The 18,175-nt window shown below is 37.7% G+C and overlaps 1 protein-coding gene across 1 annotated transcript in view; it reads right to left on the bottom strand.

Annotated features, from left to right (window-relative positions):
• LOC150077066 (1,5-anhydro-D-fructose reductase-like) overlaps positions 1-14,146 on the bottom strand; it is a 59,037-nt gene extending 44,891 nt beyond the window's left edge. The window contains exon 1 of the mRNA XM_090385970.1: positions 13,819-14,146. Within this exon, the coding sequence (XP_090242096.1) occupies positions 13,819-13,884 (66 nt within the window). The 5' untranslated portion in view covers positions 13,885-14,146. The remainder of the gene's footprint in view (positions 1-13,818) is intronic.
• Positions 14,147-18,175: the final 4,029 nt, after the last annotated feature.

The following is an 18,175-nucleotide window of genomic DNA, read 5'->3' as shown; positions in this document are numbered from 1 at the left end:
ATTACAAAAAGTTTGAAGTGGAATGCTGAATAACTCTTAATTAAACAGTCTGCAGGGAAATGACAACAAAAAACAAAACAACAAAAGAGAACAAATCTCAGCAAAAATTTTTTTAAACAATATGAATTATGTTGTTTAGGGACTACGATAATTGAAAGGTTGTGGCATAGGCTATTAGGGTTGTGGCATGGCTTATATTAGGTGGGATATGGAAAACATTATTGCAGAATATCTATAGTATCACAGCCCATTACTGTGTGACAGCATGCGTGTTCGAACTGCCACCTCCAGCAAAGAAGCTGTTAATTCTCTTGTCATACGGCTGCTGTTGTTGTTTTGCTTTTGTGCTAAAACAGTTGAAGCTATGAGGCGTCGGTGTAAGCCCTTATGGGTAGCACAATTGGTATTATCACTGTGCTCCCTACACCGAATGGAAATAACCTAAATTCTAATCACGTCAATGATGCGAAGAATTTTTGTGGGTCTTTTTCACAACGTAGCTGCGTTAGTCGGTTTCAGGCGAGGGTAGAATGTTTTTTTTTTTTTTTCTCTTTGAAACTCGGGTTTTTCCTCCAGAAAACACCAAATGTACCACACGCAATTTACAGAGATATTATATACTGCGCAATATGGCCTAAGTTGCTGATGCACCTAAAACCCCCTGCAACCAACCAGCGTCAGTATACTGTATTTCGCTAAGCGAAAATTCATTGCAACCAACCCTCGCACAAGACTGATTACCTTGGCCAATGGTGAAGAACGTCCATAAAAATTCCTCCTGTTTTGAAATTTAAACCAGGCCTTTTCCATTCGGTGTGGGTGATCGTGGCCACTATGCTAACTGCGAGGACCATCGCATGGCTGTCTGGACAGACACATTTACGACTTAAATACAAAAATCGGGAAGGATATCACTGATATCCTTCCCGATTATTGTATCCAACTGATATCATATCAGTTGGCAGTAATCCTTGTACTCCTTGCACATGGTATGGATACAGAGCTCGTAAGATAGTTGACCCTATAACGTTTAGTGTCACGCCATCTAGTTACGCGTTTTGTAATTTATTTTTTCTTACTACTCTGTTTTTGTTTTTTTTTTAATCCGTGAAGTAGTGTCAAATTATAATTTTGGCTCTGTGGTTGAGAACGTTACTAACATTTCTAAAATTTTAAAGTATAAAACCATTTGGAGAAATTAAACATTACGTCCTCTAATGGTTTTAACGTAATGGAAAAGGCTATTTCTCTTTTTCATTGCAAACTTCGGTTTAAATCAGTCTAATCAACTTCTTTTTTTTTTTTAACCAAATGTATTTAAATCTTATTACTTCTATTATTTAATAAATTAAATAGACTTTAATTTATAATTTTTTGTTGTGGTTGTGTTATTACAATAAACCATATACGTGTATTAGTCTGATTTGATCCATGGTTTCATATTGCCTTACTGCACTTGATAATGTTTCATTTGTGTAACTAACACAGTAAGGATAAAAATAACAATACATTTATTGCCATATCATAATTTGCTATTTTCAAAAAACGCAATAAGATACAATATTTCCTTCCCCAAAACAATTGACGTTGATAACATTATACTCAATCTTCTAAGAAAAGAGATAGCAAAAGAAAATACTCCCTCATTCAGCCAAGCGGTCATTAAACAAGCTTGTCAATGAAAATGGGTCACAAATCCTGTTCCGAGTGGAAATAAACGAATATTATAAAATCTCGCAACCCATATTCTTTACACATGGTATACCTTGTTGTTCTCTTTTCCATGGATGCATGGTGGGTAATTTTTCGTTTCTCGCCTGGAAAAGATCTGTTGTTTAGTACGGTATTCACTTTCTATGATCAAACAGCTCTTGTTTCATTTTATAAAGCAGCCTAATCAGTTTTATGAGCCAGTCAAACCCTTCATATAACTGGTTTTTCTAAAACGAAAAGGAAGTTGGAGAAACTTATTTAAATGCAACGAATAAAAATAATTTAAGAACTGGTTTTCTGTATACATGATTTAAAAAGAGTTCACTTGTCTGATAACCTGTGAACGTGAAAATAATAAGCAGGCGTCGAAATGGATATTTTACGAAACAGAATGGTCGTCAGATAACAGAAATGAAGCAGTCAACGCCAACTGGAACGGTGTTTCGTTGTGTTCCAGCCCATTTCAGGCCCTGATAATAAGAGGAAAATAAGGAACAATTTTGTAGGAAGACAAGACCAACAGTAAAATCAGAAAAGCGTAAGTGATCCCTGATGAAGCCACGTTTACGAGAGCTGACTATAGTGTTTGTTGGACAAAATGGGAACAGCACTTAGTACTAAAAATAATTTTTTAATAAATAAAAGTGATATTAATATCATAGCTAGCAGGAATACAGAACCACCAAGTTTTTCATCCAGTACAATCTCAAATGCCTAATTTCAATTTTGTTATGTTATTAAGTAACTAGTGTTCAGTACCCTAAAACATAACTCAAGGGTTTTTTAAGCCTCCTCGACTACTGGGAGTCTTTCACGATTTTCAGATTAGTTATGCACTCAGATCTCTCTCTCTCTCTGTGACACCATGACAATTGAGAATCACAGCAACATACATACTTGCATTGGCGAAAGTGATTACTGGGTATGTCGTGGATATACCTGATCGAGAACATCTTCCACACCTTTTCTCTCTGCTATGAATGAATGAATGTTCTGTTGAGTACCATCAGCACCCCTGCCCTCCAAGTTATAGCAGGATGTATGCCATTGCATCTTGAGATTGCACGTAGAGGACTATTCCAGCGATTAAGGAAAGGACTACCAACTCAAATCCTGGGGCTGGAACTTGACCTGGCCAATGACTCCAAGCAGGAAAAGAGACGCATCTCCAACTACCTCCTAAACCTATGGCAAGAACAATGGAACAACACTGAGAAGGTAAGAATTATCAACAAGTTTCTACCTTCAGTCAATTTTACCTTCCCCAGGCCTCCTCCCTGGTTCTTCCCCCGGGCGACGTCACCTTTGTACTTACAGGACATGGCTCTTTTCAACAGAAGCTCACAGCCTTTGGGATTGAAAGCGGTGCCACTGCGGTGAAGAGGAAACCTGGAAACACATGATATATGCCTGTCCAGCCTACGATGACCCACGCCCAAGACTACTCACGGAAATACAAGGATCTCCACAGAACCAGGAACACTTCCTCCTAGATGATGAATCGACATATGCTGCTTTCGCACGATTTGGCCAGGCTGTACTCACAATCAGATGGACCACACGCCCAAATACTAGAATTGGAAGGGAACCACGCTAACCCCCTAGTGGAGTAGGAATATACTAACCCCCGAAGGGATAGGATCATGCTATCCTATCCCTTCGGGGATAGGATAGCATGATCCAAGTGATAGCATGATCCTATCCTATCCCTTCGGGGATAGGATAGGATCATGCTATCACTTGAAATGCAGGATCTGCAGAGTTACTCTCTGCAATGCTAACCCTTGGCCAGGGTAGGATGCTGGCACCACATGCAGGGTGCGGGATCACTGCTGGCACTCAGTAGAGTGCGGGATCTTCATACTGAGCATGGCTATTGGCGCTCGCGCAGGGTTACCTGCTTCTGTGACTTTCACTCCAAAAAAAAAAAAAAAAAAAAAAAATCCCTCACTTCACGTATACTTCTTGGTGGACCGTCTTTCCTGTTGGTCCATCTTCTGTCACCATACATTCTGATGGGCGCCGGCAGGATATTTTGCAAGGTGATGCATGTGGGAATAAATTTTTTGTTCACCAAATTTTCGAATACATGCAGTATCTTATGTTTCAATAAATTAATGAAAATATTAAAAAATTGTGTATTGCTTCGAAATCCAAAGGTAGTGCACTTGAACCATGCTGCCGGCGCACAGGGCCTCTATCCTTATGTCCCCGTATGCTCTCCTTCCTTTTTTTTTTTTTTTTTAACTTGGACTTAATCCAAGGAAGCTCCGGCGACCCCGGCAGAGTCCAGACAGAGAATAATTGGCAGCCTGGCTTACCTCCTAGTGGTGGTGGCGAGCAATGTAGGGTCCCACTAGGGGCCCTGTGGCCAAGGAGCTTGAGAAACAACAGAACCCAACACAATACTATGCACAAACAACATGCCACACACACACACACACACACACACACACACACACACACACACACACACACACACACACACACACACACACACACACACACACACACACACACACACACACACAAATCAAATTATTATATTAGGGTTAACAGTAATTTAATACATAAACCCGTATTTGTGTCTGTAAATTTCGTGTGTTCTCTGGTCGATTTGTTTGTTTTACAAGACGAAAAAATCCCAGCGTGTCTGCGCGGTAGCACAGTGGTATCATCACCATACTCCCAACACCGGGTGGAAAAGGCCCGGGTTCGAATCCCGTCGATGACGCGAGGAACTTTAATAGGCTTTTTTCACTCCGTAGCTGAGTCAGTCGGTCTCAGACGTACATGGCAAGGTTTCCCCCCAAAGAAACTGGGGTTTTTTCCTCCAGCAAAACCCCAGTTTTTACAGACACAAATACGAGTTTATGCAATCAATTACGGGTAACCCTAATATAATAATTTAAATTTGATGTCACACAAACTTCTGGCATTTACAGAGTTCTGTATACTACACAAGGGTATTGATGGCGCAGATGTGGGTGACCACCTGTGGCGCCTTACCCTATATACTATGCCACTATGAATGTGTTTCCCCTCACTCCATCACTGTGGAATACTTTAACATCCTGGTTATAGATCCAGAATTTTACTGTTTTCCTTGATGTTGCCAAGGGATACAGCAAACTTTCCTGAATTCTTTTCCAACGTCATTAGGGAAGGATAGGAACAGGAGGGGCCCCAACACTAAACCCTGTGACTGCACTTGTTACATTGATCTACCCTGAAGAGTTTCCATTTATGGCAATCCTTTATCTCTTTAGCCAAGCCTTGATCCGACGAAGGATCTTATAAATAATCTTAATTTTCTCCAGTTTATATAATAGTCTCTCACGGAGGAACTGTACCAAGAGCTTTACTCAAGTCAAGATAAATAATGTCAGAATTGTTTCTTGCATTTCTTGCAATTGTTTTAAGACTTCTTCATAATAATTGGCCAAATTGGTTAGGCAAGACTTTCCTTTCATCTATGCTGTGATCCATTAAAGATACCATTCCTATCGAGATGGCTCCAGTTCGTATCTTTACCCACAAACTCCATGATCTTAACCAACATAGGGCAAGAAAGTAAGCAAACCCTTAGCCATAATTATGACGGCGTCCTTGGACTCAGGGAAGGTCCCCATTGACTGGAGTTGTGCAAATGTATCCCCAATTCACAAAGGGGATCAAAGGGTGACACGAGTAAATACAGACTTGTTAGTTTAACTTCTGTTCTGGGGAAAATAATGGAGTCACTGGCTAAAGAAGCATTGCAGGATCATCTAGACAAGATTGCAGTAATAATTCAGACACAGCATGGGTTTGTTAAGAGGAAGTCTTGTCTTACCAATTTGATTGGATATTATGATGTGGTTACAAGGGAACTGGATACAAAAAATAATTTTGATATCATATACTTGAATTTCAGGAAAGCTTTTGGTACTGTTGCACATGGAAGACTGCTGTACAAATTGGAGCGGTATGGAATTAAGGGCAAGTTGCTGCAATGGATAAAGGGATGGTTGAGTGGGAGACGGCAGAGAGTGGTAATAAATGGACATTGATCTACGTGGACTAATGTTATTAGTGGAATAATTAAATCCTGCAAATTGCAGCGTCTGGAGACTAGGCACCTGCGAGGTGATCTGATTGAGGTGTATACTGCCTTGAATGGGTTGTGCAGGCTCAGTGCTGATGAGATTCTTCCTCCTGCTCAGATTACGAACCTGAGGGGACATGAATTCAAATCGAGGAAGGACAGTTTTTCGGAAATTTGCCTTTAGCCAGCAGGTGGTTGATTGCTGGAACAAACTTCCATCTGTCGTTGTGGAAGTTGATAGCTTAAATAAATTCAAGGAAAAACTGGACAAACTTTTAGAGCGAATGGTTGTGTGAAATGGAATTTATTTTTTATTTATTTTTGGCTGATGCTGTACAAGCTTGCTTTCTTGCATCATATGCTTCTACTAATGCTGATGCCCATATTGGAGTCAAACTCTGGTATATGTGTAGTTTCCCATCACGTCTTTTATACATCCATTATGGACTGGGGAGATATTGACGCTTCTCCATTAGATTTTAATAATTGTTCTGAAATGTAATGGAGATCTGATTAACATTCCAATAAGCTGATATACTCATATGCAACCTTGTGTAATAGAATGTACACTCTCCCCTCTAGGAGCCCTAATTTCCTCGGCCTTAGCAGCTTTTCTGATAAACTCTCTTATCCGAGATCGCTCTTTCACTTATTTTACAGCATTCAAACTTTGATCTCTAAAAAGAACGAAATAATTACAATTTGCAGGGAAAAATCTTTATAAATGTACAGTATATTCCTGATCTGCATATAGTGCTAAGACTCAATCATCAGAGCGAAGTCAGCTCAGAAAAAGGTTCTCAGAAATCTATAAACCAGTGGGGAAAAGAAATGGGTCAACTTTCTTACCGTTGGAATGCTGGGAGTTCTTGAAATTTTGTAATTTGCAGTTATCGGTTTATGAAACCAGCTACATTGGTCGATAATCTTTCTATAGCATTACGCTCGTACACGTAGGAAATTCTCGTTAGTTCTTTTGGATTAGTTTCTATGGAGACCCACAGCACAATACAAAATGTTGTCAGACGATTTCAACAGATAAGTCCTGGCGGTCCAAAAGTGGTGTTAGAATTGGAGTATATACAATATATAGAATATAGAACAGGCAGCCGTAGCCTAGTGGTCAGGCGCGTGGGTGCATAAGTACCGGTGCCTTGAGTGACCGGGGTTCAAGCCCGTGACTGCTGAATACGGTGCTGTTTCTTGTATTCTGTCTATCTTGTGAACTCCTCTGACCGTTTGGTGGTCCCGGTGTATAAACAGAAAAAAATTTTATTTATTTTAGAATAGAAAATTTTAATACTACCACTGAAATATTTCGTTACTTTGATACTTTACTTTAATACTTCTCAAATACTTTAATACTTTAGTGAAGGTTGAGATTAAGACACATGGTCTGAAATTGTTCACTTTTTTTAGGACTGAAAAAAACAATTATCTGATTTCTTTACTAGCATTGGGAATATGCTCATTTGAAAGGAAGAATTCTAAATTTGAATGAGAGGTGGGGGTGGGGGGCCCTTATGACATATGCATTAATGTACAGACTTTGACTGGAGGTCTGCGATATATCCTGGAGCGCCGTTCTTATTCAGTGACCCACTCGCCTCGATTAACTTTATTTTTCCGGTTGATGGACGATTTTAAAATATCGCATAACCTATTTCAATTTGAAGAGAATTGTGTGTTTAGGTTTTTTTATTATTTGTGTTATTACATACAAATACACACATACATCGGAATCTAAATTATTCTAAGTGCGGTACCGGAGCTGTCATTGATATCCATCAATATTTCATTATATTGTAATTCTGCATTGTGTGTACAGTATACTATTGTCAATAAAACCGAGACCAACTAATTCGGTCACGGTGTGACAAAAGGACCCTGTCTTCCTTAAACAAAATTTCCTCTAAATGCAGTTCCCTAAGGACTATAGTCGCTAGAATAATACAAGGGGAGTCATGTGATTCTCAGTAAGTCGTTGAATAAACACACAGGAGATACTCATGAGATGCGAAAAATTATGATATTATGGCAATGAGGCTTCTCTCCTCCCTATCCTATCATTTCTATGTGAACTTTTTTATAAATACGGTTAAAGAAGTATGGAACAGATCCTAGTTTCTCCACTCTATTAATATTGTGTACTATATTAGGAATATAAAGGGCCTTAAGCCAATGGCGATAATAAAAATATTTAGACCTCTCAATGACCAGGTATTTTCAGGGGATCAACTTCATAACATATCTGGACAAAATGAGCTGCGACTGCCGAAGCTAAAAATCGATTCTAATACCCTTCCTTTTGCCTCAGTAATGTAGCTTATCTTACGATCCGAGCGCTATATTATATTGTCTACTCTACCTCTCATTACTTCCAGCCATGGAAGTTTTAACTTGGATGTAAATAGATTGAAGTTTTTTTTACGAGGAATGCATACACTGTATATGAAAATCGTGCACCGTAGAAACTGTTCCTGACAGAGCTAGATAAATGGAATAGAAGCCGTGTTGGTGAAGTTGGTTCGTATTTATCTTCCCTTCCCTTCTCGGGAAAGAATTTCGAATACGTATATCCAGAATCTTAGTCGGAGAGACCACAAAATTTATTTGTTGATCCTAAGTCTCTGAACTTTAGTTCTCTCCCAACAAAACTGTATACTGAGATAAAATCCTGTTCATTAAAAACTACTGTTCTTATATATATGTTGTTGCGTGACTGGTAGAATGATTAGCCATATGCAGCTGTAGCTCCATAATCTGAACGATTATGGAGCTATGGCTGCTGATTTTTTGAAGGCTTACCAGAACACATGTTTATTCGACTCCCCCCCCCTCTTATTATAAATGTTTCTGCAACACACACCAAATACTGAATAAATAAAACTATTAAATAAATTTTTATTAATATACACTGTCCTTCCATCAATATCCGCACGCTTGCATGTCTACAAATAACCTTTATTTACAGGAAAATTAATAACACTTGCTGAAACCTTAAGCCTTTATGACAGCCTCTAGTCTCCGTGGAACACTCTCCACCAGATTTTTATAAATGTCCTTCGATATTTTCTTCTATTCAGCCTTCAATGTGTCAACCATTTCGGCTCTGTTTTTGTGCAATCTCTCCTAACATGCACCCGACGATACAATTCATCCCAGAGGTTCTCTATAGGATTGAGGTCAGGGCTCTGAGTTGGCCAGTACAACTTTTAGACTCTCATATCCTGAAGTCGGTCCGCCACAACGCGAGCAGTATGACATGGAGCGTTGTTCTGTTGATACAGTATGGGCCTTCCCCGAAATGGTGCCACAATATAGGTAAAGCATTATTGTTCAGAACTTCTAGATGGACGTCAAGATTTATGGTTTTGTCCAAAACAACCAATGGCCCCAGGCCAAACCATGAAAAACAGCCCCAGACCATTACGCACCGCCTCTGCTAAACTTCATTGTCGGGAAGATACAGTCCGACAAGTAGCGTTCTCCTGGCATCCGTCACACCCAAGCACAACCCTTAGACTGGTAGATCATATTACTGTGACTCCTCACTTCAAATCACAACTTTCCATTGGGCTACGGTCCAGGAATGGCAGATCTTACATCAAGCTAGGCGGCGTCTAGTATTGGTCAGTTTGATTAGTGCACTTTAACACCCCTGCACACTGCACTGGTGCTGACATGTTCCAGTCGTCTCACCGAGGACTGCTGCACGTGAGTGCTGCAGCAACGTCGATCTGCGTTCCGAGAGTACGATTCTTTGCAGGGCTAATTTCTTGACAGTTGCAGCACCAGTCCGCTTCAATTTGTAAATCACATGACCAATCGTCGACCTAGGGATCTTTAGTGCAGTTGAAATTAGTATTAGTATCAGAATTATTATCCTGGAAAAGTAACACCAACAATGAACTTTACCAGATAAAGCAAGAACCAAAGCTGTGGCTCTCAGGCTTTCGACGAAACAGACGACAGGAAGTGGTACTGGCAAGACTCAGAATTGGGACACATTCATCATACCCATCTGTTTCTACTACTGGGAGAAGATCCACCCCAGTGTTCGTCTTGTGACAGTCAACTAATGGTTATGCATTTTCTGTTTGATTGTCCTTCATATTCAATCATACGGTCAAACACTTTTCAATCGGTCTCTAGGCTCACATGATTTAACTCATATTCTGGGAAATTATGTAAACTTAGAAGAATTTGCAATCTATTTAAAATGTATTGACCTATACAGAAGTATTTAATTTAACATCTACAGCGGTATATTTCGACTAAATAAACTATGATCAGACACAATGTGGCCTCAGTAGTCCTTGTGTCGTTAAACCAAATACCAATAACAACAGAATTAGTAGTGTGTAGACACCAGTCAAGTCTCCGTAGCCAAGTGGTCAGGAGCGGGAGTGCACACGCTCTTTGAGTAGACTGGGGTTCAAGCCCCTGATTGCTAAATACGGTCGATCTGCCGACCAGCGTGGCAGATTATGGTCCGCGAATTGTTAAGGAGGCTTCCATCCTGCAGTGGGTGATAATGGCTGCAGTTTATCTTTACCTAGACACCAAAAAAAAAAAAAAAATATCACTTGTCCATCCCCTGTAATAGTTGGTGTAGTTCTTCATTTGAATTTATTTAAATTACCCACTTCTACAAGACGGGATAGAAGTTTGTTCCAACAATCAACTACCTGCTATTTGAAGGCAAATGTCACATACACCGATTGCTTATGCGGCACCCTATATTCCAAGCTGGAAGTCTATTAAATCCGTCGACCGCGGCATCTTGCATTTATAACCGTACTCCTGTATCCTCCAAAGCTTATGAACATACACTGATGTTCAAAGAAAGTGCATCACCTAGGAATTTCACATTTCTAACTCTTTTTCGCGATGATATGTTACATTAATGACTAGCTTCACAAACAGAAATATAAACAAAAGATATTTATTAATAGTTAAGGCAAAGCTAAGTAATATTTGACAGGCGCTCTGAAAATATTCCAAAATGAGCATTTGCAACGTTTATACAACAGTTTTGGTAAACACGACAATTGTGGCTGAAATGTTATCAGAAGCCCTCAATTTGCTTCAGTTTATCATTTTAAATGAAAACAAAAGTTCACCAGGTGCAAACTAATATTTAGTCGAACCGCCTCTGGCCCTGATGACAGCAACAACTTCGAGGCATGACAAGATCAATTTCTGAAGATAATCAACAACTGATAGTTCGTGGTTCCAATCATTAAAGATATTAATGAAATATATATTATTTGCTTGAATTGTCATTAGACTCAGGGGCATTTATCCCCTGTCATTAGACTCAGGGGATAAATAGCTTAGTAATATAAATCTCCTCAGCAACGAAGTCCAGTAGTTTTATTTTAAAACTGACAACATTGTATTGTAATCATTACTTGATTTACACTGATGGGGGACCGACGGGAAAGGGGGTAAACTAATAAGTCGACTCTCTTTGCCAATTAACCTTATGTCCATATATTTCAATATAGCTTTATTACTTCCAAGGACTTGGAATGAATTACAAAAAAAAAAACAAAAAAAAACAGAGTTATTGTGTTCACATTACGATATTTTCACGATACTTCCATTTATTCCTACGGGATGCAGAATACGTTTCCACGAATACGTTTCCACAACAACATTCTAGGGATGTGCCACATAATTTGGGTTTAAGTTACTTAAACTTATTTTTTTTTTAAATTTATATGTTTATTTCATTATAAAAATGTGTACGGTATCTTTTTAATTTTGTAGTGATCTATAACTGATGTTTACTTAGTACCTCTATATAAAGAATAAAATTATTATAAACTGTATATATATATATATATATATATATAATTTGTATTATGAAATGTAATTTTTATAATTATTTTTATTGTAATAACTACCATACAACATATATTTTTTTAATATTAAATATATACGAGTATATATATCATATAACATTATTATAACATGCTTGTTGTTTGTTTGTTATTTGGTTTTTAGGAGCATTAGCAACTGAGGCCATATTGCTCCGGGATATGCGGTGGTCATTCCCTGACCTTTCCGCATCCTTCGTATTTGGTGGTGACGGGCTCGAACCCTGGTCTAATCAAGAAGCGTGTGCTGCGCACTGCTGCTCCTTCCCACCTGGCTACGGAGGCGCCATTATAACATGCATATATATATATATATATATATATATATATGCATGTTATATATATTTGATAGTTACATATATATATATATATATATATATATATATATATGTAACTATCAAATATGGCTATGTAACTATCATTAGAGGCAGCATTAGAATTTGTATGACGATTGAAATGCAGCGATTCCATGACCATTATTGGCCTCGTGGTCCTCTGTCGATATGGGGCATGATGGTCAGTCTATCACTTTGATCTATTATTTTGATATTTTAGTTTTTGGTAGTTCTTTAACCTTTTTTGGTGATATTTCATGTCTTTTGGAACTGGTACCTTCCAGGGGTGGTACCGCTAAATTATTTATAATTGGCATTATTTTAAATTTAGATCATTTTTTATTAATTGGGTTTAATGACTTAATTGACTAAATTATACAGGGGATTATCGACTACCTTTTGGTCCTATTATCTCTACTTTCCCTTCCCTGTTTGTTTATTTTATATTATTTTGCGTTTCGTTTCGCTCTGTATTATTGCCGTACTACTGGCTGATGTTTTTATTTTAAATATCATATTTATTTTAATTATCACATATATATATATATATATATATATATATATCGGATCTAACAGGCAGAAAATTGAGTAAGGGTGCCGCAAAATAAAATAAATTACTTAGGGGTGCCATTATTAAAAAAAAGGTTGAAAACCACTGGTATAACAACTCTCTATACTGTAAATCTCACTCTGGTATTCTTTCTATGAGGAAAAACGTTTTCCTTTCTATAAGGAAAAACTTTTGCATTCGTAATAATAAATGATATTTATTATTAATTTTTTTTATCAAAAAAGAAAATTTCAAAATTACTAATTGTTGTATAGTACAGTATGATAGAATATAATCTTTATAATGCATTATAAATTATATTGTGTAAGTTATTAGAATAATATATATACATACATGTTGCATAGAAATAGGTTCGTTTTATAATCTGATAATCTAAAATAAGCCTTTTAATAATATGCATAGTTTTCATATCTTATTTATTGTTTTATATTGTGTTATTTATAATTATGTATTATTTTATTTTATACTTTATTATTGTATATTCTAAACAGCTAGAAAAGTGTGGAGTATAAAAGTAGCAACCAAGAAAAATAATAAATGTACAATTGTGCTGGAGAGGATTATTCCCGCTTTGATGTTTTCGTTTTCCTTATTCAACATTTTTTTTTTTTTTTGTCTCGCTGTTTTTAAAATTAATTGTTTTCGTGTCAAGAATAACTTTCAATTTTTTTAAACCTTTCAGGGTTCTTTTATGTGATTAATTCTGATTTAAAACCACAATTTATTATGTGTTCCTTGTTAAATAAAAAAAAAATAATAATAATAAATAAATAAATAATTGTAATAGGAGGATAGGAAAGATAAATTTCAGGAAATATCCCTCACTTTATTATTGTATATTCTAAACAGCTAGAAAAGTGTGGAGTATAAAAGTAGCAACCAAGAAAAATAATAAATGTACAATTGTGCTGGAGAGGATTATTCCCGCTTTGATGTTTTCGTTTTCCTTATTCAACATTTTTTTTTTTTTTTTGTCTCGCTGTTTTTAAAATTAATTGTTTTCGTGTCAAGAATAACTTTCAATTTTTTTAAACCTTTCAGGGTTCTTTTATGTGATTAATTCTGATTTAAAACCACAATTTATTATGTGTTCCTTGTTAAATAAAAAAAAAATAATAATAATAAATAAATAAATAATTGTAATAGGAGGATAGGAAAGATAAATTTCAGGAAATATCCCTCACGAACAAAAACAACTCCTAAGCTTAAACGAGTGTATCATACCTGAAAAGTACCTAAACCAACAGCTGGCATGCGATGGCCCGTGTGAAATTCCAGAAACTTGAGCATAGTGAAAGGTCTAACTGGTTCTGAAGACCCATTTCAAACTACAGTATGTTTGTCACCGCTAACCCGCAGACCTTGAATTTCAAGGTTGATAAAGGTCGCATATTTTGACAAGCGCTTTAGGTTATAAGAACGTGTCCATGAATGTCAATAGGGATACTGCACTATATAAAAGAAACTGTAGCACGTGTGAAACTGTTGAAAAACTATCACATTTTCCTAGAAATCAGTTAAATTAGTTTTGCAAAACTTAAAAAAGAAAAGTGTTTAACCGTTTTCGGTTAAAGTTTACAAAAGGGTACGGATTCCTTGAATGTTCAGCGGGCGTGGCCTGACGCCGTGTTTGACAGACGCTGCTTCTCCGAAGAAATCACGTGATGTTTATGATGTCACTACGTCACTTCCGATAATGTGACATACATGACATCAATGTTTTATGCCCGCGCTTTTCTTCGAACTCAGCAACCGGCAGTCTCACAGAATGTACATCAATGGCGCTATTCCACTGCTGCTTTCCTCGGATATCGGCAACAGCAGTCTGAGAGAATGCGGGCATCCACTTGTACACATGCGAAGTAGCGCTAAAATGAATGCATTTTTTACACCTGCTGCGTGCCTGCCACACATACACATGTCTAGTGGTCAGGCGCGTGGGTGCATAAGTACACGTGCCTTGAGTGACCGGGGTTCAAGCCCGTGACTGCTGAATACGGTGCTGTTTCTTGTATTCTGTCTATCTTGTGAACTCCTCTGACCGTTTGGTCGTCCCGGACTATAAACAGAAAATTTATTTATTTTATGTCCACAGAACTGGCTAAAGTTTCGAAAGCTAGTCACGTGGTGTCATACATCATACACATAAACTGGTTATGTGACATGCCGTTGCTTTCTCCGATCTCGGCGACAAGCAGCGAGAATATTTGTACTCACTTCTACACCTTCGTACAATGCCACGCAAGTGTTCTACAGTGAATGCTGTCTTTCCCCTGACTGCCAGCCGGCATGGCACGCAAAGGAAAACACATTAAAGAGAATACTTATGATTACTTATGATGAAAAAAAACGAACATCTACCGAAGCAGTACAGTCTTGTGAAATTTTCGGTTATTTTTTTCCTAAAATTATCGAATTCGTGTTTTGTGTAAACAGATATGGCCCTAAAAAGCGCAGTATGAAGAAAATTTTAAAAATTGATATGGCGAAAATTTCAACGTCCGACGAGAAAATTTACTCTTTTGTGGGGGGGGGGGGGAATTTTATTCCGCCGGAGGTCAAACTCACGAATCCGGAAAAATCCGATTTTCTGTTTTTCCGCTTAAAACTATACATAGCCACTTGATCTGACAAAATTTCAAGGAAAAATTCTGTCGCTCTCACGCAGTGTCGAATCCAGGAGGATGACAGGGGGAAGTGAGTTTCATCTTAGGTGGATTTTTTTCTCCCCCGGCCAAAAAATAGCAATTTTTATTTTGATTTGGCAACATTACATTATCACAAATATTAATAAACAATGCGATCCATACATATGCAAAGATGAATAAGATTATAATAGTACTGTACTGTACTTAAAGCGTTTGATTTTGTGCGAATTTTAATCTGCGATTTTGATATATTGAACTGTGATTGTTGTTTTCCCACATTCTCTAATAATTATATAAATTTTTTCCTTTTTTTTTTTGGAAAAAATGCATTCATTTTAGCGCTACTTCGCATGTGTACAAGTGGATGCCCGCATTCTCTCAGACTGCTGTTGGCAACATCCGAGTCACATGATCGGAAGTGACGTAGTGACATCATAAACATCACGTGACCTCTTCGGAGAAGCAACGCCTGTCAAACACGGCGTCAGGCCACGCCCTCGGAACATTCAAGGTATCCGTACCCTTTTGTAAACTTTAAAGTGTTTTCTTTTTTAAAAATAAGTTAATTTCAAAAAACACAAGGTTAGTTTCATGTACCAACCATGTACAGCTTTCCTAGTAAAGCTAAATTTCATGGCATTGTTAAATTTCAATTTTTAAAAGCCTTCCCTTGTTCCGTAGATAAAATACTGATAGAAAACGTAAAGCAATATTAATGTTATTCTTATTCCCCCCCCCCCCCACTAAATTCTCAGCAAAGTTCTGTGGGCAATGCTTTTCTGCCCTCGGCTCAAAGGAAACTTGCTTTTGTGCACCCAGTGAGCTGCAGCAAGAAATTTGACTTTTCAGGTTTGTGAATTACTCAAATTTTGTAAAATTCCGGTCAGTACTTAACCTGCAATAACCCGTTCCTTAAAACAACTGCGAATGTAAATTAATTATCCCTTTGGATTATTAATAAAGTTGTGTAATTTATTGATCTGATGATGAATGTTGACAAGTTCAGGTATTTAAACAAATAAAACATTAATTCTACGGTTAATCTAGCGATTTTATATCACAATTGCAGAGGAGGTTGTATTACCTAGTGAGAATAAAGCTATATTGAATATATGGGCATACGGTTAACGGGCAAAGAGGATCGACGTATTGGTTTACCCCCCCCCTTCCCGTCGGTCCCCCATCAGTGTAAATCAAGTAATGGTTACAATACAATCTTGTCAGTTTTAAAATAAAAGTCCTGGACTTAGTTGCTGACGATTTATAAACGTAATTCTAGTCTCTCTGCATAATTACATTCATCCCGACTTACGCAGTATACTCATTTCTTTCCCATTCGTATTAACACCATCATTCACTCTACTATAACTCCTCATATATGAATAGTTCGAATGAACGTACCGAAAATTCAGTTCGCATCCGGTTGTCCCTTCGACTACAACTTCAGTCTTCTCACTGGACCCCATTTGATTTACTGCTAGAAGTCTCTTAGAGAATTCGGGCCGGCAGCTGTGTGATGTACTGGCTTCATGTGGAAACTTCTCTTCCCCCTCTCTGTGCTCAGTGCATGACCTTTTAAAAGGCTGGTTTTGGGCTTTAATCATGTCCTTAAATGAGACACTTTCTTCGTGGGTGTTATCCATCAAGAAATAAACTATTGAAACACTGGATAAATCGAGGGTTTAGTGTCAAACAACCAGGGCCGGCTTCAGGGGCAATCGAGCGATGCGACCGCACAGGGCGCCAAAATTTAGGAGCGCAAAATACAGAATTATAAAGAATTTGTTGGGGCTTATATTAAATAATTATACTATGTTTTATTCGTAGATACGATTTATATATTATAATAAATAACATTATTATATTACAAAATGTGATTAATTTATTTATTTCCTAAATAATATATTTGATTATATCCTTGAGGAGCTCTCGTGCATTGTTTCTTTTTTAAAATAAAAAAAATGTATTTTTCAGTTAATAGCAAAAATATAATCCATAAACGTAATAGGAAGTTGGAGAGGGTGCACCAAAAAATCTCTCACTGGGCGCTGAAAGACCTGGGGCCGGTTCTGCAAACAACTTTAACTACAAAATTGCATTTTTGTTTTGAGACAACTTTAGTTTTACTTTATACAAAGCCGACCGGGCTAGCCGAGTGGGTAAAGTACCTGCCCGGCAACCCAAAGGTCGCGGGTTCGATTCCCGCCTCGGGCTTGGATCAAAGTACTGCAAAAACCTTGGGAGGTGCAATATGGCCACAGAAGCCGATGCGCCAATAACTACCAAATCAAAAAAAAAAAAAAAAAACTTTATACAAATAACTAGAGCCGTGCCGGGGGTGAGGCGAACGAGTCTCTTGTCTCAGATTAAAAGCTGAAAAGGGTGTCAAAAGGAAGATTAAATAATTGAAAAAGTTGCCATGATTAACAGTAGGGCGCAATATTTCATTCTTGCCTCAGGTACTAAAATGGCTCGACACGGCCCTGCAAATAACAATGCATATCATGTCATAGAACTGTATCTCTCTAGTACTTACAAGTTAGGTTGGACTATAAGCACATTTCCGGAAACCAAGAAAATGACTTTTTCTTGGTTTATTACAAAAATATTTACTACAAAATGAATTTGCAGTTAACGTTGTTTGACACTAAACCCTTGAAATAAAAGTATTTATCGTGGTGTATAAAGTGTTTCTGCGCGAGTAGCACAGGCCTCCCTACACAGGATGGAAAAGGCCCGGGTTCGAATCCCGTCTATGACGCGAAGGACATTAGTGGGCTTTTTTTTACTTCGTGGCTGAGTTAGTCGGTCTCAGCGTAGATAGCAAAGCTTTCCCCCAGAAACTGGGGTTTTTTCGTCCAGCAAACAGGCAAATCGACCAGAAAATGCACGCAATTTACAGACAAAATAAATATATGGTTAGATGTAATTAT

The sequence above is a fragment of the Mastigoproctus giganteus genome, chromosome 12 (genome assembly GCF_048544385.1).
Source record: "Mastigoproctus giganteus isolate SK-2022 chromosome 12, ASM4854438v1, whole genome shotgun sequence".
NCBI lineage: Eukaryota > Metazoa > Arthropoda > Arachnida > Uropygi > Thelyphonidae > Mastigoproctus > Mastigoproctus giganteus.
This window is presented reverse-complemented; position numbering and strand designations above follow the sequence as displayed.